This window comes from Erpetoichthys calabaricus, chromosome 5 (assembly GCF_900747795.2).
Source record: "Erpetoichthys calabaricus chromosome 5, fErpCal1.3, whole genome shotgun sequence".
In the NCBI taxonomy this organism is placed as follows: domain Eukaryota; kingdom Metazoa; phylum Chordata; class Cladistia; order Polypteriformes; family Polypteridae; genus Erpetoichthys; species Erpetoichthys calabaricus.
Window position 1 is genome coordinate 183,247,746 of NC_041398.2, and position 27,726 is coordinate 183,275,471.

Consider the following 27,726-nt stretch of genomic DNA (forward strand, 5'->3'; position numbering starts at 1 on the left):
AAAACTCCACTTCACTCCCAGATAATCAATCAAGGCATGAGCTGGGAGAAGTTTGTGCACGATCTAAGTCGGTGGGGAGATGGAATAGTCGGCTGTTTGCAGCTTGTCTTTATCTGCACATTTAGAGGACAAAGGACGCTGGCAGAGAGGTGCGAACGGATTTAAGAAGCGATTTGAGGTGGGACGGATCTACAAGTTTTTTCGTAAGCTCTGGTAATTCTAGTGTTAAAAGCCAAAATAAGGTAAAGGTAAATAAATAAAGCTGGGCACGCCTATGGCTGGCACACTCTAGGTCGTATAACAATTACAATCTATACAAAAGAGTACATAGTAGACGTGCAAATAAATGCATTTCATTTTAATTTCATTAATGCACACATCTCTCACTGACTTGTTTATTCACTCATCAAAGTCTGACCACCAAGTTCCTTTCTTAGCTCAGTCAATCGAGACAAAGGAACGAGCTGTCCTACAACAGAAAGGCTACAGTGACGGTCATACCCGAGTGAACTTTGAAGGAACTACTGAAAGTAAGTAGGTGGGCTGTAGTCTTATGTACCAGTGCATTGCTAGTGTGAACTGTATGCCCATTCATATGCATAGCATTGGGGACAAACGAAAATACCAATAGAGGTGTGTGGTTCGATATTAAAAAGAATGTACACATTGATCTGGGCTGTTCACTGGTCATGTCATTGAGTTGATACATTTTCCCTGTAAGAAACTTTTAATGTCCATCTCTCTGTGGCAAGATGCATTATCATCCTGAAAAACAACTTCATCACCACCAAACCTATTTTTGATTGGGCAAATGAGAAAAGTGTCCAAAATGTCAATGTACTTCTTTGCATTTACTGTAGAGGTAATGATTGCCATCTCTTTTGGTTCTTTAACTGACACGCTGTATCAGCAATGAGTGTGGAAATTTGTTTTTTAAGGCAGTCATCTTTATAGGTTTCCATGGAACAGCACCAGCATCATCTCCTGGGCCAATGCAGATTTGTGCTTCATCACTGAACATTACTTTCATCCAATCATCCACAGTCCATGACGGCTTCTCTTTAGGTTATGGTTTATGGTTTTTTTTCCCTCATCTATGTACTGTAAATCCCATTTCCTTCAGCCAATTTCTTCCAGGTATCTTGTTTCGAAGTCTTTCTTGTTTTGTATGTTTCCCTTTTCCAACTTTCTCCTTTTGTTTGTACTTGCTCCAAATTTTGCACACCCTCTTGACAAAGTTTTATAATCCATCCCATTGTTTCAACTGACAGCTCTCGTGTTGTGGCCATACTTCCTGTCAATCAGGCAGGTGCGGCCACTCGGTGAAGACATCAAGCATTCTCTTAACCGCAGACTAATTGGCCTATTTAGACTTGTGCTAATTACCAGATGATTCCATTATTTTTTTCCCTCTACTTAGTCTGAACAAAAAAAAAGTGCCATTAATTACAACAAATTTCATTTAAGTTTTTGAAGTATGTTTTACAATGCCAGAATGTTCTGCTGTTAAATAAAATAGGTTTGTGAATTGTTTTTTTGCAACAAATTGAAACAGTTGAATGAACATCCTCCAAAAGTAGTGACTCCATAATTTTTAACAGGGTGTATATGAAAACAAACAAACAAGTGACTGTGTTGAGGTTTCTGCTCAAAGTTTGATTAGTCAACTAAATTTCACAGGACACAAAAAAGTAGTTAACAGGTCTGGTGGTCTGCAGTTGTCTTCTGTAGTTGGCACATCACTGAATGGATCAACACAGCAGGCAAACCTGGAAAGAGACCAAGAGTGTCTGCCGCTGGTTAACTAAGTTATTGTAATGAAACTGCTTTTTTTTTTTCTCTTAAAAAAAGGCAAACTCAGTACAAGAATTCACTTTGAGGCGGCTCACAAGGCATGCGAGGTATCACCCCTTCGGGTTATAAAGACACAAAAGATACTCACATTACACTGAGAAATAGCATCACGGATGGCTGCAGGTCTTGAACTGCACATAGTAATGTCAGACTGGGTCCTCTGTCTAAGCCGTATGCTCCTATATACACAATGGCAAAATTAAACAACAGGACGCTTTACATCAGAGAAGCTTATCGCATACTCTACTACACAGTACTTTTAGACCCATTCATGACATCTGCATTCTGGTTAAGGAAACCGTTTGATTAATAACTTGAAAAAAAATACAGTTAAGTTTATTACCAGTGGAATGCAAGCTTTTAAGGAGTGTGGAATTAAGACTGGATGCTACCAAAAGTGTGCATGCTTGATCCCATTTGTCTCACCTCCAGAGCTTCAAGTAGAGGTTTAACCATCAGTCCCTTCAATGAAATGGTTATGGCACAATCTAAGTAGACTCGAAGGCTAATGTATAACAAACTTACTGAAATATTCCTGCTGTAGCAAATAAAACAGTTTTGAAAATTAATGCTTCTTTATTATTGAGACATTTGGTGATAATAAAAAAAATTCATTAGTGTTTCATAAAATGCTTGGTATAGCAAGATCATATTAATATGCTTAGGTATCCTAAGCACCAGGATCAATGTATACTGCAGAAAGGTAGTTCTGCTTAGAGTACCGCCACAATGGCTGCAAAACAACAAAAAGAAATTAATTTAATATTTAGCTTGTATTAAGTAATCACTGAGTGGACAATCCACATTAGGCTCTACTGTGAAAACCCCACTGGAATCTGACAGGAACAAATGCATCAGCAAGGTTGAAGATGCTCTATCACTCTGCTTCCTCTCCTTCTTCTCCATTAGTGGAGGTGCTCTCAGCGCTCCAGCCCATTATCTTCTCCTGTGCTGTCAGAACAAGCTGATATTTGAAGGGTGGAAACTATGGAGGACAATTCAAAAGTACCAGGGTTGAGCAGGTAAGCAGGTGTGGCTTTTCAAAGGGTCTGCAATACAGCAGTATTAAGCTTCAAGTGTGAGGGTGTAGGGACACTTTTTGTAACTTTTAGATAGATAGATAGATACTTTCTTTTATTGAATACTGTTTGAGAAGAATAAGCCAATCAGCGTGTAACTAAGAACTCCAACCTGTTTTACAGTAATCCCTCGCTATATCGCTCTTCGACTTTCGCGGCTTCACTCTATCGCGGATTTTATATGTAAGCATATCTAAATATATAACGCGGATTATTCGCTGCTTCTGCGGACAATGGGTCTTTTTACTTCTGGTACATGCTTCCTCAGTTGGTTTGCCCAGTTGATTTCATACAAGGGACGCTATTGGCGGATGACTGAGAAGCTACAGTACCTGATCAGAGCACACAGTTAAGTTCCTGTGTGCTGATTGGCTCAGCGACGGAGTGCTGCATTAACCAGGAAGTCTCATCTCACTCAATCAGCATTAACGTGCTCCTTCTACTGCTTCAGGGGATGTGTCCAAGTGCCAACAGAAGATGCAAATGATTGCAGAAAAGGTAAAAGTTTTGGATATGTTGAAGGAAGGGAACAGCTACACCGCTGCAGGACACCATTACGGCATCAATGAGTCCACGATTCTTTTTATTTAAAAAGGAGGAAAAGCATATAAGATCTACGGCCGCAATGTCCTTTAATCAGGGCACAAAACGAGTTGCAAGTGGACGTGATAAGGCAGTAGTCTGGATGGAATCTGCTTTAGGGATTTGGATTGAAGAGTGATGGAAGAAGAACAACGGCGGTGCTACATAGACGCCTGAAGAGGCTCCTTTAGAAGAGCTGTAACGCTATCCTTTGTTGTGCAGTAAAATTAAACTCATCGTTATCGGACAAGTCGTCGTCTCATTGTTGGTGAGTAACATAATTATCTACATACAGTACTTATTACATGTACATAGTTTACTGTCACTGTACACACATTTTATTGTATACAATTTTTCTTGCATTGTACGTATTTATTGCTGGTGGCCTGTCTGTCGTAATGGCTGTAACATATGTGATATCAGAGACGCTCGATATCTTTAAAATAATATTTAGGTTTTACTGTATATAAACTGTGTTTACATATATAGTTTCAACGAATCTTACCTAATATCTAAGAGAATACAAAGGGTTTATGCTGTATAATCGTGCGGGAAATGTTTATAATAGTGTGGGAGAGTTTGTAAGGGCTTAAAATATATAAAAAGAACCATATGAACATATGGTTTCTACTTTGCAGATTTTCACCTTTCGCGGGGGGTTCTGGAACGCAACCCCCGCAATGGAGGAGGGATTACTGTACTACAAAGAAGCCTTTCACAGCTCAAGGGACAAGTTCCTTACAAAGTGACACAGCATAATGGTGAAAGCAAAGAGCAAGACTACTGTATATAATAGAAAGAAAAAGTCAGTAATATTACATATTAATAAAAATAAAGTATACATTGAAATAATAATAGTTCATAAGCAGATTTTATACACTGGCTTTTTCATAAATTCTTGATGCTGTATTTGTGACATTCCTTGCTATCTGTTCAGGTATTCTTGGCTCTTGTGCTTCCCTCCCTCTTTTTCTTTCTGGTTCACTTGTTTGTTTTTTTTTTTGTTAAAGTACACCATTCTCAGTCATTATTATTTAATTTTATTTTATATTTATTAACCACTTTCATTGCTTATGAAAATTTGTAGTTTTGCTACAAAACCTTAACAAAAAAATTTTCTGAAAAATTGCATTTGACTTATTTTTATAAAATGAAGCATTTCAAATAAATGTAATAAATCTTTAAAAGTTTATAATGTCAGTATTTAATTTGGTCGTAACAAAAAAGGTATCTTTCCTCGCTTTGTTTAAAATGGATCTATAACATTCTGCAATGAATTCTGTCATTTACTTTTGCATTTTACTTGAGTGTGTCCTTACCTGAAAGGTATTGCACCCAACATGTGCAAGAAAGAGTGTAGAAAGACGTTCATAACAAAAACCAACTTACGATCATTCTCAAATAACGTATCTTAAGGCAAGGAGGCTAAAAACTCATGAATTGCATCAAAACCATTCAACTGCACAAGACAATTGATACTTTTGACTTCCTAATAGTATGTTGACAGTCAAACAAATGGTTATTAAGCTTTGTAGGAAACAATGGAGACTCAGAATAACTGTACATGCACAAAGTTACTGCTGACTGGCCAACTGGTATGTATTTTATTATGCACATGTACTGTGGTTTGCTCTTTACTTGGCTTTAGATAAAGTGATATGGTGCAATGTTTATGTCAAATTCTGACACAACATCAAAGTGTACATATAAAATTACCCCCTTGTTTAAGATGAACATTGTCCAAACAATCAGTGAAAACATTTAATCCAGTTCAGCATCACATGTAGATTGCTATTCTGGCAGCAGCAATACACAAGTATATAACTAGTGTCTGTAATTAATATAAAATAAGAATAATCAGTACAGTTGTAGTTATCTGAGATATGAAAAGCTGTCCACTTTTCGGTAATAAACAAATTATAAATAAAATGTATTAATGACAGCGGCTCAAAAAAAAAAATCACGATCATATTTGCAAACCAACATGCTGCTCCGTGTGTAAGAAACTACATTTTTTGCTAATTATGGTTTGGGTTATTTATAAAAGAGTTTTCATCATCACTGACAAATAGTTTATGTGTACGTGATGTTCATTTATAAAGAATGAAAAAAATGTGATAAGACAGATATAAATGAAAATAGAAGTATTTTTATAGTAGCAAGCACCTAGCTTCACACATGCTGCACTTTGTAATAGAATAATTTACAGTCACACCACAGATTAACTATTTAGAGAACGAGTTGTGCAACTTGCCACAAAAAATAAAAACAGGCTCCATCTGAAAACAGCACATATGGTTCTAATGTGGATAATCGCTTTATCAGAGACTGATAGATCATGCTTGATAGTCACAATCTGTTTATTCTTTTGTTGTTAAAAAAACTCCATAATATAGTAGGTCAATGAGTAGGCACATGATTGCTGGAAAGAGCTGCAAGGACTCTTTTGTCTTACTTGTATTAAAGATGTTGTGAGCGATGACTGTGGTTGAACAGAAATTTGGTTGATGCTCATCATTGAATAGAAAATCTCCAAGGAAAGATAGAAGAACCTTGAGGATGCTTTATACAGCAAGTTTACAAATGTTGTGCATAGTGTATGTTTTATTAATTCTAATGGTCTTTTGCTTAAAAAAAAAAAAAAAAAAAAAAAATGAAAAATAAGCCAAAGAAAATTTTTGAATATTATTAAGGAATTATGGGTAGCCATTAATTTATCTATAGTTTCAGGAACAGTATTTATCTTAAAAGGATAAAAGTTAACATTTTGATGAATTTAAAATATTAGGACAATATAAAATAGTCATTGGTGAGGAAGAGGATGATGAATAATGTGTTAAGAGGTCCTCCACAAGAAAATCTGCAACTGGAAAGTAGCCTAAGGTTTCATTCAAATTGTGTTTTTCTTCCCCTGTAAATGCTTTCATTCCGTTGAGAACATGCCTGTTGTGGAACACCTTGTTACACTTGCAAAGTGTTCAAATTTCTTTCATTACATTTATTTTCATAATAAAATACAAAAAATGACTTTCTGATTTGTACAGTGAACGTTGCTTTTAAAAGGACTTCAGGGACAGCCAACAAAAGCTATTTGGCTTGTGTCAAATACTATAGTGAGTAGAGATTTTAAGAAGCCAATAAGCACATATATTTAAATACCAACGTAATAAATCCCCTGTTTAGATTATCTTGGAAATATTTTATAATGTGAAGTTTTCAAAATTAAAACTTTTAAAAATGCATGCAATTCAGAAGATACATATATTTAACAGGCCAGGAGGCAGATTTCATCAGCAATAACCACTATTTTCATTTAATTAAGCTTTTTCAGAGATACAAAAACACAAAAGGGATACACAAATTATAATCTGCCTACTGATACAGAGAGTTCTTGTTTTAAAGAAACCGCTTACAAGTAACATTTTAACAAAAATTGATTTCAGAAGCAGAATTTACTGGATTTTTTTTTAAACAGCACCAGAAGCAGAATGGCTTAATCACCTTGTTACTTCCCATTTAAAGCACAAACTTACTTGTTCTGTCTGAATCCCTGATTTAATTATTCTAGCGTTTTTTGCGTTCCTCCTGGGAAGATAGCCATCAAATAAGGCTAAACATATTTTGAAAATATTGGCCACAGCCTTCTAGTGTTTGTTCATTAAAAAAACAAAAATAAAAAAAAAGACAAAAATGGAAGAACTTGTACAAGAAATGAATAAATGAGTGACAGAACACCTCAAATATATATTAATAGCTTTAGTTTTTTGTCCTTTTAATGGTCTAAATGAAAAGGGAGAATAAATAAAACCCACATTTTTACATTCTTGTGGCAGAAGCCATTCCCAACCATCCCAAAATATATTATATATTAACAAGGCAAAAAAAAAAAAAACCAAAACACAGTTAAACAGTTAAAATCCTGTGACAGACTTTGAACACAAAATTGCACATACTAAATATCAATTCAGTCATCTTCTCCAAACAAATGCTTTCATTATAACACAAACTGTTCCATTTTGTAACTGGTCCATACTAAACTCTTCTCAAAGCAAAGCCTTTTGTCAAATAAAAAGGAGCTGCTGAACTAAGATTTTTTTTTTTCGATAATCCCAGTAAGCAACAAGCTTTAAATGGGGAAAATATTTTTGTCACAGGCAAAGAGAGCAGGTCTTCCTGACAGCTACACACACAGCAGCCATGCTACACTGATGTAAAGTTGGTAAGCCCCATTGCCCGCCCCCTCCCCCCACCCATCAAACTTTATTAATGAAAGAAACTTGTATTTGCTACATAGCAAAGTCAAGTCAAATACAAACTAAAAAGCAGCGTAACTTATTTTTTTTTAATCACTCACTAGTCTGAGATCATTTTAATTAATTTACATTTTTACCAAATATGCAGTATTCTAACTAAAGACTTATGTCACTATTCCATGTACTTTATTTCATGATGTTGAGTTTCAAATCCATTCCTTAAAGAAAAATATATAATTGTTAAGGCACAAAGAATTTAAGACTGTGATAAAATCAGTTACATGATATGGCCACTTATTAATAAATGCAATAGGAGAATATTCAGCAAATGTTGCGAATATTAAAAGCAACAAATATTGTTTCATTCCAATAGTTTATTTGTATTTCCTCACATATGATGTGAAGAAGAAGATCTGTCCTTAAGAAGGTATTTCACATGTAAACAGTTACATAAGCAGTGATTAAGAGGACCTCTTTACAACTGCTGTGAGCATGGCAATACAATACAGGTTAAGTATGTAGTCGTCATTAAAGGGTTTGGTGTTGGGTGAGGGGGTGGTGGAGGTTCATTTGTAAAGATGCACTTAATATGCACCATACATCAGCATCAGGAGCTTCTGCCTTCAAAAGCAGTCTTGGTAAGGTTGCTGACCATTTCAAATAAATACTCCTCTAATTTGTGAACATATTAACAGAACAATAAACCAACCATTAAATAATGGTGGCTTTTTGTTTTTTTATGTAATTTAACTCACAACTATTGCACAATTAGCATCTGTTGGCAGGTTAAGAAAGCAACTAAGTGATGTATAAATAATTAGTTAGCATTTACCTTCCTGCCAATGCAAATATTTTCCAACCCTCAGGGCAATGAACAAACAAAATAAGAAGTTTAAAAATATCAGCAAAATGTCAAATACAAAAAAAAAGTGTGTGGCAACACAGAAGGAAAATGTTGGTCATTTCTCCAGAAAAGTAAACTTTAACCAGGTTTATTGTGTCTGCTTTCAGGCTTCTCATAATACCCAAAATTAAAAACAAAATTGGCACACACATGTATCTTGCTTGAATGAGCTGGAAATCCAAGGGTACTTCAGTCAGAACTCTCTTGAAAAAGCAAGGAGTCAAAAATTAAAATGAACTCCTAATTTTTGCTTATAGATTGCACTTAGGGAAATGCATCTTCCTTATGCATGTCTTTAAATTTAAGATTGTTTTTCTTTGTTGTCAAAATACAGGAAATGTAATCAAAGCGATGAAATAACAGAGCATCAGGGTGTTGTCTCCTTTAAAGCACTTTTTTTTGTTTCCAGTTTCAGCCAATACAGACCTTGTCTCGTGTAACGTACCAGGGTACTCATACTTGTAGTCAAAGTGAGTGGACCAACTGCCAAATCAAGTTCAGCCAGAAGTTCTGGGTGCACAGGAAACACAAGAAGCAAAACATGTGAAGGTATAACAGTTGTACTCTTAATAATTTAATACAACAGTATACAATGAAACAGTACCGTTCAGTTTTTTTCTGAGCATTTGTTTAATTAAAATGTTGAAATTTGCTTTTTTCTAAGTTTTCAAATATCCTGACAAAGTAAAGCCTGTCAAAATGTAATGTTTAACAATGGGCGACGTATGCATATACAGCAGTGTGCAAAAGTATTCAATTCCCTTGAAAGTCATCAGAACTTTCTGCATGACAAAAGATTTGTTCACATACTTATCCATTAAGTATTTTAATGTGAACTCTTATGCTGCAGCAATACATTACTGTTTGAGAATGATGCTAAAGATGTAAAGCGGATGGTAGCTTGACTTTACATAGCTGCTTTTGTCACTCCTCTCACATTTGGACAGGTAAGCTGCACAAGGGTGGCCAGACTGCTGCCTCTGCCCCACACAATACTTTTTTTTAATCGCTTTTGCTGCCTTGATTGCTGTGTGTAAAGATGAAACTCATTTGCATTTTAATTTTTTTTAAATTTTTTTTAAGAAGTGCATAACCATTTTGTGCTTAATTTAAAAGGTAATACTTAAACCCAATGAGTAGTGAGTAGCTTTTGTTGTTATCAATGATATAAATACAGTGGTGCCTTGGTTTGTGAGCATAATTCGTTCCGGAAACGTGCTTATAATCCAAAGCACTCGTATATCAAAGCGAATTTCCCCATAAGAAATAATGGAAACTCATGATTCATTCTACAACCCAAAAATATTAATACAAAATATAAAGTAAAAATACATAAAACAAATTAACCTGCACTTTACATTTGAAAAGAATCGTGGCTGGTGTGAGGGAAACAAGAGAGAGGAGAGGAGGAGGAGGGATATTGTGTAGGACAACCTTCACTATTAACTAACGGAATCACCGCTATCTGTTGGCTCACTGGAATCTTTTTCTTTTTTTTTTGATTTTAACAAGGAACCTATCCAATGACAGTTGCTTTTGCCTGAAGAGTCACTACTCTTGGACACAAAATAAAAAAAAATGCTTTACGCACTATAAGGTTTCTAAACTCTTTTGGGATTCCCCCCAATGTAATGACACGCGGAAGAGCGTCCCAAAGCAACCGCAGGCTCCCAGCTCTGTAGCAGTTCGCCGCAAAAGTGAAACCGAAAAGAACGCGGTCATGCTACAAGTCCCTGCCGTCGATGGGTGATGCAAGGAGCATTACACTGTAAATGCAAGGTCACAGTATTACTTGGCCATTAACCTGGCTCCAACACTGCCTGATTGCTGTGTCTGTGTATAGGAGAGAGGAACAGCACGGTTATTTATTGTAGCAGGATCTGCCAGTTTCAAGCTGAGTAAAAGTTGGTTTTGCTAAAGTACTGAGACTCAGCTTCATGTTTTGGGGTGCATGTCAGGGACTCACACGTTACAGCACACACACGTGGTCACAATACTATAGCAAACAGTATCCCCTCATACGGATGTTGACTATATGAGTGAGACACGCCGACTGAGACCGAGCATGGGAGAGGATTACCCACAATCCCGCGGAGAGAGAAGAACCATCGGCTCAGTTGTGATCACGTGACGCTTGGCAGACAAAGCATATATGTACTACTCATATTGCAAGACCTAACTCATTTATCAAGTTAAAATTTATTAAAAATTTTAGACTGTCTTGCAAAACATTCGCAAACTAAGTTACTCGCCAAGGTTTTACTGTATGTGGTTGCAGAAAGAAATGCAGTGTGCTTCAAGCAGACATTGAGTGAAATGTAATGAACTGGCTTTACTTTATTTGATTTTAATTAGAAGCAAATAACATTCCATACAATCAAGTCAAACTCAAACCAAACTTCAACCCCCATCCAAGAGAAAGACAGGAGAGCCAACAACCAGAGCAAATCTTTAAAATCAGCTAGGAAGGATCCTGCCATATTTTAAAAAGTTTTGAACAGATCCTCTAAGCAAGAATTTGACTTTTTCCAATTTCAAATAGTATAGAACATCAGTTACTCACTGACCAAAGTATAGGACATAAATTACCCACGGACTTAAAAGTGGTGGGGTAAAGGTAATTACAGTTTGTTTGTCCTTCTCCACTTTAAGCCCATCTGGGAGTACACCAAACACAACTGTTAACTGTTTAGGAGTGACTGTGACACCAAGGCTGTCTGACAGGCAAAGATTTTTGTCCAGAATGATGTTAATTCATGTGGCCCAGTGAGACTGGAGCTAGACTGCAACGCTCACAGGTTGAATCTTGCCCTGGATACATTTTGGATAATTTTAAATATGTAGAATGACTGAGTGCTGTGCGTATTTGGAGCTAGAGTGTATTCTGTGCATGGCTGCCTTCCATTCCTTTTCTGAAATATTACATGAAAGATCCTTTCCCCATTGTACCCTAAGATCTTTGAAAGGAAGTGACCTTAAAATGTTGGGAGGTGAGGAAAATTGGGCAGGTTCTGTTTAGCAAAGTTTTTGATTTGAAAGTAGTGGAAAAATTGTGTTGATGAGATGTTAAATTTGAACTTTAATTGTTCGTAGGATGAAAAGACATTACCTATGGACAAATTCTTAAGTATTTTAATCCCAGACATTTTCTAAACATTAAATGCTTTACTTTTAGTTATGGGATATTCAGTGTGCGATCTAAAGGACATGAATTAAAATATACAGCATTACATTACGTTTCAAATTGCAAGATACTGCATGTTGTATTTCAAATCAATTAAATCAATTAATGTATCCTTAAGTATGACAAAAAATGTAATATGCCAAAGTTAATGTATCTTACACATTGGATTGCATTTGACTTTGACATGGATAATCTTCCTTAGTTATCATTCTAAATAAGCAGTCATTTACATTTTTACATTGTAATTGTTTCTCATGTAAACTCCATATGGTTGCACCAAATCAAATAACTTTACTGATTATAAGAAGTAATAGTCAAAAATCACAAGTTAGCCAGTGAAAATGTCTGTTAAAATATCTTAAGAAGAAAAGCGAAAATCTTCAATTCAATGATGAATAGACTGACAAGTATGTCTTTATAATGCCACCATCTGAAAATGTTAAGCTGACCTATCTGATCTGCAATTAAACTGTTGCTATCATAAAAGAACAATGTGAAGCACCACTATCTTCAGAAGCAAGGCGCTTTCAAAGGATATTTATCCACTACATTATGTGCATGCAGGAATAACATCAAAGAAAATAGTCATCCATTCACTAATTGCAGAATTGGCCAATGGACTGACTGGATATGCTAGAATTACATATAACTAGATACAGCATCCCTTTTTCTCCCATACTAATCAAAACATGTTTCACATGTGCTTTTTCCATGATCATCACATTTTAGTTGTTATACCAATAAACATTATTTTGACTTTAAATTTACTGTGCAGTGTTTTGAGTTTTTAGTGTTAGCTGACTTAAGTATGCAGAATTAACAGCCATACTAACTACACATCACTGCCATTATCCACTTCTGCTAATGTATTCAAGATTGTAATCATACTAGCCTGTCTTTTGCTTTAAAGCGTTATAAGCTGATTAACATGAATGTCTAACCAGTGTAGGTAGGTAGATAGGTAGATAGGTAGATAGGTAGATAGATAGATAGATAGATAGATAGATAGATAGATAGATAGATAGATAGATAGATAGATAGATAGATAGATAGATAGATGTTCTGAAACACTAAATAAATACATTGTTTATATATAAATCAATTTTGTGGACCAGCCACTGAAGCAGATAACCAGTTAAAAAATGGGCAAATACTTGAACAGTCTGCTGTAGCCATGTCTATTGCATTCAAATGAATGCAAAACTTCCACTTCCTTTACTGGGATTATGAATGATGCTGCATAACCGATATGGCAAGCCTAAAATTATTTAATTTCAATATTTCTCTACTACACCTGGCATGTCTTGTTAACCTGAAGTGAGGACCCCTCTCAAACTCTCTACAATTAACTGATTTTATATAAGCCTGATATTTATAGATTCTACATAATTTTTAAAGAACTGAAAAAGGGCTTAAGGGAGGATAACTTGGGGCCGGGAAAAATTTGCAAACAGTATTGAACAACCTTAATTCCTTCAATAAAGGTTGTGCATGCAGCTGAAGAAAAAAAGTGCATGAAAAAAACTTGAAAGCATAAATAGTACAGCACACATGCTGCTTTTCTTTGCCATTGTATTTCCTGCTAATGGAAGGCTGAAGATTAGAGCTAAAAAATAATTTAAAAAGCACCCTAAAATCAGTCGTCCAGCTTTCACAAAATTTGTAAGTGAAAGAGAAAATGAAAGGAATACAAAATATAAGGTTTACATTACAGTAGCAAAACTATTAAGTATATTTAATTTTTGACTTTTACTTTGCCTTGTGAGCTTTTAGTAATTAACAGTACTCCAGTTGCTCGATTGCTATTTGTAATTACTATCTGAAAATGATTCCATTATATTTGCATCCAAAGTTAACTACCCACATTTAAACCCCCACTGTAAATCTGCACCCAAAAAAAAAAAAAAAAAAAAAAAAAAAAGTAAGAGTGCCACACTAGCAAAACATTGATATTGCTCACCTGTCCAGAAAAGATAAAGGGTATGTCTCAGATTGTGTTTGATGCTCTTACTGTTTATAAGTGTTGTACTTTTGATTTTTTTCTATTATTTTTTTGCCCCAATATTAAATGAAGAATATTTACTAAGAAAGACAACAATAGTGTAACCACACCTCCACCATGCACTCGCCTTGCCACCCAAATGAAGTTCAGTTTTTAGCCGGTAATTTTATTTTGCTAAACATTATGTCCATTCAATATCTGTTTTAAGTGTTCAGTTAAACAAATTCATCTCACAAGAAACATTGTGCACAGCTTAAAAAAAGAAAAGAAAAAGAAAGTACCTCTTTTGAACAATGGTTTTAATACCTTCCAAGTACCTTGCAATATCTTTTCTGTTTAACATGCCATAATGATTATTTGATCACACAATCTTAATGGAGCACATTGCCCTTAAGCATCAGGCAAATGGTGCATGCAACTCTATAACGCCCATACTATTACACACAAAAAGTGTAAAATATTTAACATGTGTTTCTACCCTTTAATGCTTACCATTATTCTTTTGAGCGATTGCATCTGCCTGTTCCCAGAGATCATGAGCAGTCAGAAAAAGAGATGTAATATTGATGTAAGACGAAGCCATTTGAGGAATAGGATGGGGAACGCTGACTGTGGTGGATGTACTGCTAAGAAGTGATCCTACAGACAATATTCCTTGGCTGGCAGGAGAAGGCATAGGCGACATAGGGGAAGGTGTGCCAGTGCTTCTGAAGGAAACCAAACAGAAATACTGTTTAAAATTATACAATTAAATAACTAATACAAAACCATCAATAATTTAACTATGCATACAGGTTGACATAAATAAATATGCTCTGCCCGATTTTCTGATGAGGTCCTGGAAGAAAGACAGGATGTGTATGTTTGCTAAGCACTCTTACTTCTTCATTGAATTTATTAGTAGGAAAGTTAAAATTACATATTCATTCAGGTGTTGCTTTTATTTCTTCGGAAGATAAATAAACCAGACACCTTATAAAAAAAACTGCTTAATGTAATATACAGTGAAAGCATTAATTAATTGCCATCTGCCCTGCAGGATATGTGAAAAATACTCAAATGAAATTATTTACCAGAATCTCAAAATGCACTGAAATAAAAAATTTAATGTATAGAATCATTATCACATTTGTTACACTGTCAAAAATACAGACTTAAAATATGAATGTGGTGTTGTATTCAGTTTATGATACAAAAATCAGATGAATGTAAAGAACTATAGTTCAGAATAGCAAACAACGTACAGCTATCAACTTGATCACTGTTAGATATTGTATTTCTGTAACTCTAACCTAATGTCTGCAGTATTTTCTCATGGTTGTTGTAAATTAGTGGGCATTTCCAAGAATTCAAACAGACTTTTTGAAAATGTAAACTTTAACATATTATTCTCATTAATCCTACTTTAATTGTTATTTCAGCACTGGCATAAAATATTTAAGGACAAATGGCTAGGACCGGATCTAAATGAAATCAATAGCAGGCTGAGCTGTATCATGGATTGCATTGTTACAGGCGTAGTTGATGACAAGGTAGTATTACTTAACTTGGATTAGGCTGCAAGTTATATTTTTAAGAGTAGACCTGCATTACATGCCATACTTGCCTAAGGGTAGAGAGAATTAAATATTTGGTACCTTGCAATACAGGGTGATGGTGTTTGTGCTGATCGAGTAGAATTCTGAAAGAAAGAAAAATGAACCATTCTGTTTATACACCACCACTTGACAATTTTCTTACTGTTTTACATTTGATATTAATATACATGGTCTCAGATAAATTATACACAAACAACACACTGTATATATCTTCTGCTAATGTGCCACCAGTTCCTCAAAAAAAAAATAGAAAAAAAAAAGAAAAAATGTTCTTACCTTGAAATGTTCATTTAGTGTGCGACTATACTTTAATGCATCATCTTTTTTATAGCGAAACATTGCCATTAGTAAAAGTGCTTGGCATCTCAAACTGAAAGGAAAAAAAAATTTACAATCAATATTTGATTATTTATTATCAATCAACTAGTGTATCCTACAAAGGTCAGAATTTATACAAGCTCTATGAATCTCATATTAGAAAAATTTAAAGCTTTTCAGGTAAATTTGCACAAAAATAATAACACAGACTTATAAGAAAAATCACTTCAAAGTTAAAAGAACGGAAAGTATCTTTTAAATTAAAATAAACACTCATCACTTAAGTAGCCTATTTTCTAAATTTGCAAATTAATTTGGGATTTGGATGCTAATGAACTAAACAGAATTATGCATTACCTTTGTCCATTAAAATATAAATTGAACCATTCGTGTTTATATTGAATTCTTACCATAAAACAGCAAAAGCTTTTTCAGTTGCTTGTGCAGAAGAATCCAGAAAGTGTTTTAACTTCACTATAAATCTAAACAGGAGAAAGTAATAAGCTGGTTTAGTAAATAATTACTTCTAAATCATGTACATAAAATCTTAAATCTGTAACCTACATCACACAAACTAATTCAAATTTTGGCTAAACATTTTTTTAAATTTTGAAGCCACAAGAATAAAAAGGCATATAATGGTATAATATACAGTATCACACAATTTATCATGAAAAGTATAAATAAAATTATTGTAGTATGCAGCAAGTAATGTATTATTTACTGTGCTACAGAGAGATGTCTCATCAATTAAAATACAATAGAAGAGAATGCACAAATGAGCAGAAGAATTGACCCAAGCTTACATTTTATTATAAGCAAATAAATAAAAAGTAAACTGAATACAAAAAAGATACAATATGCTTCTATATAATCAATTATATAATTGCTGATGTAGACTGAACCAAAGTGATCAACTAAAACAGAATCAGCAATAAAGAGGAACATGGGACAACTATACTAAAAAGGTATGTTTTCACTAGTGAGAACAGAAACAAGACACAAGGTGGTCATTCTGCAGTATCAAGGTCTCTCCTAAGCAAAAATTTTACTGCAGAGAGGTTAGGTTGAGGTTGGTATACTCATCTACAGTCCACGTCTTGAGACCAAAAAGCCATTTCTCCATGGTGGAAACAAAGCCAAAGAACTCACCAACGCATAAAAACATGAGGAATGGGTAGAAAAAAAAAAACAAATCACCAAGTGCTCTGGACTTTTAGCAGTTTGAGCACTAATGTGTTGGAGCACAATATGTTCATGAAGGGGTGTAGGCAACAGTTAAGGATGGTGGAGGATACTTGCAGGTTTGGGGCTGCATTTGGACAAAAAAGGTGATTTGATCAAAACTGATGGCACCCTCACAATGGAGAAGTACTGGCAGATTTTTATGCATCGTTAAATACCATCAGTGAGTAAACATAATAGTCCCAATTTCATTCTGTAGCATGATAATGACCCCAAACACATGGTCAAAATCATAACATCTGTCTGCAGTGAAAAGAGGAACAGGGAATCCTTATGGCCCAATTAGATCTCAATTTCCAAATCACTTAAGTTTCACAGTAATGCATGTGTGGACCCAGTTCTCTAAAACAAGGTGTGTAGGAGATTGATGAATACAATTTTGGATTTAAATATTTTTTCTCACTTGATGCAAAAAATGTAAAGTTTACTTTGCTACTTCGGATGGACTCTGCAAGCACTTCAGTCAATGACTGCACAACATGCCAAAGTGCCCATACCAATGAAAAAGCTCTGAAAATCACAATTTAAACTACATTAAAATAAAATTTTAAATCTATTATATGCCAGTGATTGTTAATGAAGAAGCCAGTTAAACATATTATACAAAAATAAATGACAAGTTTTAGCATACAATAAGCCAGAAATAAACAACATCACAAGTAGGCTATAGTAAAAGAACACATCAAGCTAAGATTTACAAAAAACAAACATGACAGGTGAATTAAAAATATTTAACACTTTCTGACAAAGCATATTGCTAAATTTAACAAAACTTTCACTGACATCACATGATCCTGGCTGAAAATCCACGGGTCTTACACAACCCAACTTAGTACTTTATGAAGTGAAACAATTTTTATTCTGCAGACAGGACTTTGTGTTTAAGCTGGCATGAAAAAAAGTTTATAACACAAGTGAAAATGGCTTAAAGGAAAAAAAAAAAAACTGTCAACTAGAACTTTAAAATACTGAATAATTATCATTGTCATATCATCATCCAACCCCACCCTAATGCCACATTCAATAAATAGAAAAGATTTTTTTATTGGCTACTCGATTGTATAATCTGTTTTCTAACTACAGTTTTTACCTATTTTGCAAAACTATGAAAGGACAAATCAGTTTATTATAAAAGGGGAGGAGAAGATAGAGGAGAGACAGGACATAGGCATATACACAAAACAAAATCTATATAAAATATGCATATTTTTATAGCTCTACAAGTATGCCTTTTATGTATTACAGATTGTGGCATAAAGGCTTGGTGGTTTTCAAAACAAATATACTGATATTCTCAAGTATTAAAAAAAGACATGTTAAGGAATCTCTGTACAAAAGTCATATAATTGTAATTTGGGGGTGACTTTAACTGTCCCTTTAATGGCAGTAACCAAAAACTCCTATAATTCAAATATCTTTCAGATTTTTTTAATTCAGCATCTTTTGTTGGTTTGTAAGGATGAACTGCTTGTGTAAGGTCTTGTCACCAGAATTGTTCCAGAATTTGGATAAGTCAGTATAAAACCTAAACTTTACATTTTTTTCAGCTGTTCACTTGCTTTTGGGTCACTGGCACCCTTTATGACCACAAATAGGTTCAGCTTAAGCTCCTGGGTAGATCACTGGATATGCTCCTTAAAGGATTTCTGTTAAATGAAGAAATCATGATTTCTTCATTTATGGCAAGTCATGTGGTTCCCGTGGCAGGATCTGGACAACTACACCATAACCATCACCACCACCATTTTTGACTGACAGTAAGAAGTTTTTACTGTGGCATGCTGTGTGTGATTTATGACAGACATAAACGGTCTTGTGTTATTCAAAACATTCCAGTTTTTTTTTTTTTTTATCTGTCCTGATAAAGTATTTCTGGAAAATTAAAAATGAATATGTATGTTCTTCGTTAGCTGTTTTTTTTGCCTTGGTTCTCTCCACGTTAAGATCATTTTTACCCAGTATCCTTCTCACTGTAAAGTAATGAAATCTGACCTTTGCGGAGGCGAAAGAGGCCGAAAGTTCTTTGGATCCATTGTGACTTTCTGGAAGATTTCATGCTGAACACTTTCAGAAATTTAGGTAGACTGGCCACACTTGGGAAAACATAGTAATGTTAGAAGTATGACTGGTCTAGAGAAATTACTTTTCACACATTGTCACCACATAATTTTGTTCACTCAATACGTAAAAAGTGTTATTTGTTCACTCTGGTACCCATCACCTAATATTTCCTTTGGGTGAAGTCCTGTAAACATTTCAACATTAAATATTTGCAGAAATAAAGAACATCAAAAAAGAAGGTAAATAGTTTCCATTACACTATAATTTTAATTTCTCAATTACTGTCTATTTTAAGTGGGGCCTTACATTACAACAATTTCAAATCATTAGATAAATTAAAAAATCTGATTTTACCGTGTATTTTGTTTATATCACATGAAGAAAGATGGTAATCTTGAGTTACACTTTTACTCACTTTAAACAAAAATCAAAGTGGGGTCTAGAACAGAAACCAAAGCTTCTTTCTTGAAGGTAAACACCAAAACTTCACAGGAAGTTACATTATTCAGCATGGCCACGTGCATACATGTGGCACAAGTTTACTATAGAGTGCTTTCCACATGCTGCAGCATGTATTGTGTAAGCGTGACTGGTTCATTTAATGGTTCTGGCAACAAACAGAAGATGAGTTGGTTCTTTTCATAACAGAGAGTTGAAAAAAACAACAGCAGGGCATTACAAGTTTCTCACTGCTAAAATCCTTGCACAACTATGATTTGGGTGGTTAATGTGTAATTATAATTATAATATTAATAATAAAATAATAATAATAATACTTCTTTAACAACTGGGAAACTGGCCTTATTTTGGGTTTACCCATATTAGAAAGTGTGACCACTGATCCTGTTCCATTTATTTGTTGTTGGAACATCTGAGGAAGGAAAAATACTCCTTATACAGTAATCCCTCGCTATATTGCGCTTCGACTTTTGCGGCTTCACTCCATCACGGATTTTATATGTAAGCATATCTAAATATATAACGTGGATTTTTCGCTGCTTTGCGGGTTTCTGCGGACAATGGGTCTTTTTACTTCTGGTACATGCTTCCTCAGTTGGTTACATACAAGGGACGCTATTGGCAGATGGCTGAGAAGCTACTCAATCAAAGCACGCAGTTAAGTTCCTGTGTGCTGAGTGGCTAAGCGAGGGTGTGCCGGATTCGATTCCGCTGCGTTAACCAGGAAGTCTCGTCTCGCTCATTCAGCATCAACGTGTTTCGCTGTGTAAACAGTTAACTTTTGTGCTCTTTTGTGTTTATCTTTGTGCATAGTCAAGCCCTTCGTTATGGCTCCAAAACGATCTGCTCCTGCTACTGCTTCAGGGGCCGTGCCCAAGCGCCAACGGAAGATGCTAACGATTACCAAAAAGGTAAAAGGTTTGGATATGTTGAAGGAAGGGAACAGCTACACCGCTGTAGGACGCCATTACGGCATCAATGAGTCCACAATTCTTTTTATTTAAAAAGGAGGAAAAGAATATAAGATCTACGGCCGCAGTGTCCTTTAACCAGAGCGCAAAACGAGTTGTAATTGGACGTAATAAGGCTGAAAGGTTTATAAGAGTGTGGGAAGGGTTTATAAAGCCTTAAAATATATATAAATATATTTATTTTATTAAGCTCGCTACTTCGCAGATTTTCACCTATCGCAGGGGACTCTGGAATGTAACCCCGCAATAGGTGAGGGATGACTGTAATGTGCGGATTAACTATCGTGATAGCCTATGTCTGTCCATCTGTTGCTGAAATGTGATAGTTATTCTTCAAAGAAGTTTGTTGAGAAAGTTTCATGGAGATATCTTGAACAGATCATGCTGTACATAGTTTTAAAATATCAAAACCTCTTATTGAAAAGTACTGGAGAATTTGCAAGCTTGTCTATCTGAAAACAGAGGAAGGTTCAGTGCTATTTCAACTATGAACTAGTTTACTGTTTCAACATCTCCGCAACAGCAGTTACACCAACTTGTATGTTTTGTATACTTTCCTCTTTTTCACTATTCCAGACTGGCTGCTATTGGAGGTACTAGTTGCTGTCACTGGCTGCTTGCATGTGCATGGGGGATGGCAATCTCCCATCAGCAAATTCACTTACAAAGAAACCTATATATCAGCAAGTTGATTCTACTTTATAAAGTCTTCCCAGAGGCTTCAGCTCAAACAGAAGAGGTATAAATGCTGTGCAAAGAGCAAATGAACATTTACTTAGTATTAAAATAACACTAAACCAACATTACAGCTCTATTATCTGTAATTTATGAGTCAATATTTTAAAGACACTATAATTTACTAGCGTGACCAGACGTCATGATTTCAGGCAATGCAACCAGATAAGTAATTGACAAATATCAAAATTTCCCAGTGTTAATAGGCTGCCCATCTAATAAAAGATTGCTCTGCTGACACAAGCATCCTCACAATATGTTTAGAATATACTGTATTTTGAAAACTCCAAGGGGCACAGAACCCCATTACCCCTCACCCGGTAATCCATCCATCTATTATCCAACCCGCTATATCCTAAGTACAGGGTCACGGGGGTCTGCTGTAGCCAATCCCAGCCAGCACAGGGTGCAAGGCAGGAAACAAAACCTGTGCAGGGCGCACCAGCCCACCGCAGGGCACACACACCCACACACCAAGCATACACTAGGGACAATTAAGGATCACCAATGCACCTATCCTGCATGTCTTTGGACAGTAGGAGGAAACCGGAGCACCCGGAGGAAACCCACGCAGACACGGGGAGAACATGCAAACTCCACGCAGGGAGGACCCGGGAAGCGATCCCAGGTCTCCTAACTGCGAGGCAGCAGTGCTACCACTGCGCCACCATGCTGCTCTCACCCGGTAATATACAAATAATAACACAGTGAAAAATGTAACAGTAAAGCTTCATTAAAAACTTTGGTTGAATTTAAAGAGAATCTCAAACACAACATAGAAGCAAACAAAACAGACGTCACTGCCATTTATTTGTTCACACTTCAAGCACCATGTGGGCTCCTATGCATTCATTTATGAAAGTTCTTTTTTCTGTGCCCTGATCCCTCTCTAGTGACGATGACATAAAGCAGCCATTAAACAAATGGGGATGGGTTTTCTGTAGGGGCATACATGCTACAAAAGTGTCCTAGTTTGGGAGTCTGATGGTAAATTAAACAGAGATCTGATTTTCAGAGTGCCACATTCACGTGATATTCATAACGGTTATTCATTGTAATAAAGTTTGCCTTTCACTTCTGTTCCCAAAAATCTGTCATAACTCAACAGCTCTGCAAGACCTATTTCATGAAAATTAATATGGCCAGACATGCTCAAGCACAGAATGAATTACAAAATTCAAAATTAATTTAGGTTATGTTATTTGGCACTTGCAAATTGTCACTGTGTGTGAATATGGGGTGTGTGTTTATGTGTATGTGTGACAAAGTGTGGTCCATGTGATGGCCTTGAGTCTTGCCCAGGCCAGTTCTCAACCTTTTATTCAGTCCTGGTGGAATAGCCGCTGGCTCATACAGCCATGAAATGGATTGAGCAAGTTTATTTTTAATGATTGGTATGAACAAGTTTAGGTGTCGTTCTCAGTATTTTGATTATTAAGCTATAGGCTGCAGACACATCTCTCCTAGGAACTGCAATAATTCAATAAACACGTAGACATTTTAAAGCATTTTATTGTTTTTCCCTTGGTCCCTAGTCACCTTTGTTGAAAGAATTTGGTTTCAAAGAATATTTATGTTGGAGGAAGCATTGCAATAATTTGAATCCCAATGTACTGCAATACTTACACCATCCAGATTCTTTGGAGGTTATATCACATTTAATGAGGTAAAAACTTCCCAGAAACATGTTTCCAAAACAAACAATTTCAGCTAACATGTATGTATATGTAACTATCCTCTAATATAAAATAACTACTGTTTGTTGTAAGTGCCACAAAATTCTCTAGACCGAAGTCAGTGTAAACAGAAAGGGCAATCTGACAGAAAAAAACACCACCACTGGTCTTGAAGCGTCCATGATAAAGAGACACAATAAACTAAACAGGACCATTTAGAAACAATAACCTGCTTTGCAAGTCTCAGGTAAGGCTCATTTAATTCCTACGTATTCCGAGAAGATAACTTAACTAAAATCTGGATTAACAAATAAAAAAACATTACTTTTAAAATATTCATTAGTACTAAATACTATAACCAAGGCATGTGTACACTTCATAGTCATTGGTTAGCAATGAATTTTATTCTCAAAAATCACATACTATTTTTCTGATTTTCTGAACTGATTTAATAGACTACAGTAGTAGCGGGTACTTTGCATTTGTCTTCATCTGCCCATCTCTCTCTTTTTTTCCTGCCTTGTGCATTTTAAACAATTAAAACTCCTTACTAAATGTAGCAAGCAGAATTACTATGTCATATTTTCATAAGCAACAATCACTACAAGATTTCACTGCATTTACAACTCTCCCATTATGGTTAAATGTCTTATTAAATACTTTCTATAGAACTATGCAGTACCATAGTAAATGAGGTTGATTTTAAATTCTTAAAAGCAAAAAACACAAAATACATAAAATGCACGTTTTTGGTTCCCAACACAGAAGGTCTAAAAAAACAAACTGGACGATTTACAAAAATATTTAAAAAGGTACACACTACTTTCATTAATCCAACTATATGGAAAAAAATTTTGATGGGGCTGGGGAAAAATACAGATGCTGCTTTACACTTATAGATGGCTGTAAATAATTGCCAGATTTATAAATTCTCCTAAATAGCCCACTTCCATAAATTGAATATTGAGATATCTGTTATAAATTGAAAGTCTTTGAAAATTTTCAACACAATACATACTGTAGTTTGGTTTTAATTGCTATAAAAACGTTTTGCATTTCATAGGCCACATTAGAACAAGTGTGCATTTTTGCTCACTTTTGTATTATCAGGTTATTTAAAGAAGATCCCACTTCTATTTTGGTACGAGAAGGTTTGCTATATAAAGTCATATTTAATAAAGCACAAATGTGTGCCATAAATCTCCACTAATTCTTTATAAAGCCAACATGCAAACAGAAACTTTAGTAGACTTAAAAGTAAATGCTGAGAATGATGTAAAACTGTCAGTATTAGTGAACTTGGGGCGAAAAAACACGTAAAAGCTCATGAATATGGCATGACTCACTCTTGTAATCTGAAGTTTAAGGATCAGAAGAACTGGGATGAATAAAATTTGTGTTTACTTTGATTCTTTACTATAAGCTTGCGCTAACGCACTGGACACAACAGCAATATTAGATATTTACATATTGTTCTATGTAAACATCAAAAATTGTCGAGTCGAAATTGTTTATCTGATTATAGCATGTTGGCAAATACTTAATTACTTAAAAAAAAATATGGACATATATTAAAATGTTTTCTGTAATTTATGCACATTTTTCAAGATCTGTTTTCATATATGCAAACTATTAGATTCTCTCAAAAAGCCAAACTAATTATCAACCTAAACATTATGGTAACATCTACTTACTTTATTAAATCCACAGTTTCCGAGAACATTGTGTAGGCAGATTTTGGCGTCTTTGGATCTGACTCCATGGCTATTCCACTCTCAATGAATGACAAAGCAGCATCAAGGTAGTTGAATGCTTTCTCAACTTTATCGGACTGTATATAAAATAGCAATGCATATGGTTACTGCATACATTTTTGGAAAAGTATTTAATTTGTTGATTCCTGTGATAGTACTCAAAATGAAAGCTGTATAAAGAGTGACCAAATAAATTTCACATTAGAAGAACACTCCTCTTAAGCTTCTATTTTTGTTTATGCACATACCACACAACTACTATATATAAAGGCCACACAATTTTGCCGATACTACAAAACACCCTTCAGTAACTTATTTTATAGTCATGTAGAACCTGAGAGTATAATGTTGTTCCTGAAGCATAGTAGCAGAGCATGAATTCAAGACATAAGCAGGCAGGTAAAGCTAAATGTAAGGTGACCCACCAGTACCTTCACAGTAACAAAATATTCAATTTATAAATAAATAAAATAATCTCTCATGTTATGGATGAACTTTGCAACTGGCAAGATGTTGTGGTAGGAGGAAAGACTGATAAAGATGATGGAAATAAACGCTTGAATGCATCTCTACTTAAACCAGTGGAAGGAAAGATAGTGCAGTGAAAGCTAAGCAAAGGTGAATGGAAGATTTCCAGTTCACAATAAAGACTAAAAGATGATACATACAGCTTACTGGTAGATTAAAAAAAATAAGGTGTTGAAAATACTTACTATAGCATCAGCCTTGTGCTTAAGCTTCTTAGCCTCCTTCATGTGATGCTCTACAGAATACCTCCTATGTCAAAAATCATTTATTTTAAATGTTTAGTATATGACAAAGTAAACTTGCATATCCACTTATAATCTAAATTAGGAAGAGATAATGAAACACAGCAAAAGCTTTTAAAGTTGCAACCGTGGTGGGTAAAAACCACAGTTAGTTTTTGAGGTTATTTCACATATAAACAAAGATGTATATAATGGATATTAGAGGAGTAAAATGTATATGCTTTACAGCACCTTGTATTCTTTCTCCTCAGTGCTTGTTCTGATCTGTTGCATTACAATCTGGAATTAAAATGGATTATCATTTGAATTTTACATAATGGACTTAACAATATAGACTAATTTGTTGAGGTGGAATAAAAATAATATACCTTGTGTGTATGTATTTTGGGGGTATTATTGCTATCCTGATGCAATGCTAGAAAGACGTTGCAAATATAAATATTGCACCCTTTTTTTTTCATTTTATGTTTCTGTAAGAAGATCAATATATATACACACACACATATATATACAGACTGGACAAGGAGGGCATTAATCAGAGATGTAATGATGACACCAAGGATAACATAGAAGTAGTTGCAAAGATCTGCCCATGGGACCACTTTAAGCCGTTCTCTCCACAGAGAGGTGCTTTATGAAGAGTGGCCAGAAAAAAGCCATTGCTTAAAGAAAAAAATAACACCTATGGAGTTTTCCCAAGGTTCTCTGGTCAGATGAGACAAAATTGGAACTTTTTGGCAATCACGGAAAATGACATGTATGAGGCAAACTCAACATTTCCCATCATTCCGAAAACAATATGCCTACAGTAAAGCATGGTGGCGGCGGAATCATGCTGTGCGGATTCATTCCTTTGGCAGGGACAGGAAACTGGATCAAGATTGAAGGAAAGATGGATGGCACTAAATACAGAGAAATTGTTGAGGAAAACCTGTTTCAGTCTGCCAGAGATTTGAGACTGGGACAAAGGTTCACCATCTAGCAGGACAATGACCTTAAACATACTGTTACAGCTACACTGGGGTGGTTTAAATGGAAACATTTAAATGTCTTGGAACGGCCTAGTCAAAGCCCAGATCTTGATCAAACTGCGAATCTGTGGCATGATTTGAAGATTGCTATTCACCAACACAATCCCTCTAAACTGAAGGAGTTAGAGCTGTCTGGCTATTGAGGAATGGGTGGAAATCCCATTGGCTAGATGTGCTAAAATAATGAAGACATTCCCCAAGAGACTTGCAGCTGTAACCGCATTAAAAGGTGGCTCTACAATGTATTGACTCAGGAAATTTTTTTTGTCTTAATTATTTTGTACCTTCAATGTGGTAGACATGTTGTGTAAATCAAATGGTAACTAACCCTGAAAAATTAATTTTAATTCCAGGTTGTAATGTGACAAAACTCAGCAAACATCAAGGTCCTGTATGTTCAATTGGAAAAGGTCAAGTGCACAACAAAACAAATTTATTACAACATGTCAAGTCAATGACTGCTTACAGTCAGAAAGGCTATGCACAGCAACCAGTTGAAAACAACTTTAACATACATGCATATTTCCCCAAGGTCACACTTGATCAGTTAATTCTGAGTATTTCTAATGATTTCCTGAGTACTGTAAACCATCTGTTGCCAAGTTTGACTGCAACAGATCCTAGAAACACATTCAAAACTGTTTCAGGAATTTCTAGTTTAGGATAAAATGTTACCACAAACAAATCACTCACCTTTCATCAAAATTCAGCAAAGGTTTAGATGGTTTCAGCTTTCTATCTGACGAAGGATCCGATAAACAAGCATTAGTACTGCTTTTAGATGATTTCTTTGTTGGGCAGCAATAGAGGAAAAGTAGTTTAAAATATGTTAGCATTGCATATTTTAAAAAGAAAACAATATTATATAATTATTGATTCTGTATTTGTTAAAATTCAGGTAAACCTCAATTTACAGCTTCTGCATCCTAAATTATTTGTAGTTAATGTAGAGGATTAACTGGATTCTGATAAAAAAAAAAATTATATACAGCACCACCATGTCTTTCACACTCCTTCACAGGAGAGCACATAGTACAATTGTTTCCTTCAATCATTTTTAACAGAACAGATAAGATACTCTTTGCTTAATGTGGTGGGTTCTGGAAAGCAGATTCTTGGCCCATGCATAAATTCAAAAACTTAACCATTGTTATTAAAATAATTTCACTTTCATAAATGTATGCACTTCTACTAGTGCTTTTTCACCAATTTTTTAGGACATGACAGAATTACTGAATAAATGGTAAGGA

The 27,726-nt window shown here is 35.1% G+C and overlaps 1 protein-coding gene across 3 annotated transcripts in view; it reads right to left on the reverse strand.

The window, feature by feature from the left end:
* Window positions 1-6,800: 6,800 nt before the first annotated feature.
* Window positions 6,801-27,726, reverse strand: part of aff1 (AF4/FMR2 family, member 1) — a 188,129-nt gene continuing 167,203 nt past the window's right edge. For 2 of the 3 annotated variants that reach the window (XM_051928077.1, XM_028802290.2), the window contains 8 exons: window positions 27,170-27,264; window positions 25,389-25,452; window positions 24,616-24,752; window positions 16,185-16,256; window positions 15,733-15,826; window positions 15,496-15,539; window positions 14,351-14,565; window positions 6,801-9,182 (listed from right to left, as the gene is read on the reverse strand). In XM_051928077.1, the coding sequence (XP_051784037.1) occupies window positions 9,040-9,182; window positions 14,351-14,565; window positions 15,496-15,539; window positions 15,733-15,826; window positions 16,185-16,256; window positions 24,616-24,752; window positions 25,389-25,452; window positions 27,170-27,264 (864 nt within the window). In that variant the 3' untranslated portion in view covers window positions 6,801-9,039. The remainder of the gene's footprint in view (window positions 9,183-14,350; window positions 14,566-15,495; window positions 15,540-15,732; window positions 15,827-16,184; window positions 16,257-24,615; window positions 24,753-25,388; window positions 25,453-27,169; window positions 27,265-27,726) is intronic. The other variant, XM_051928076.1, reaches the window with a different exon arrangement.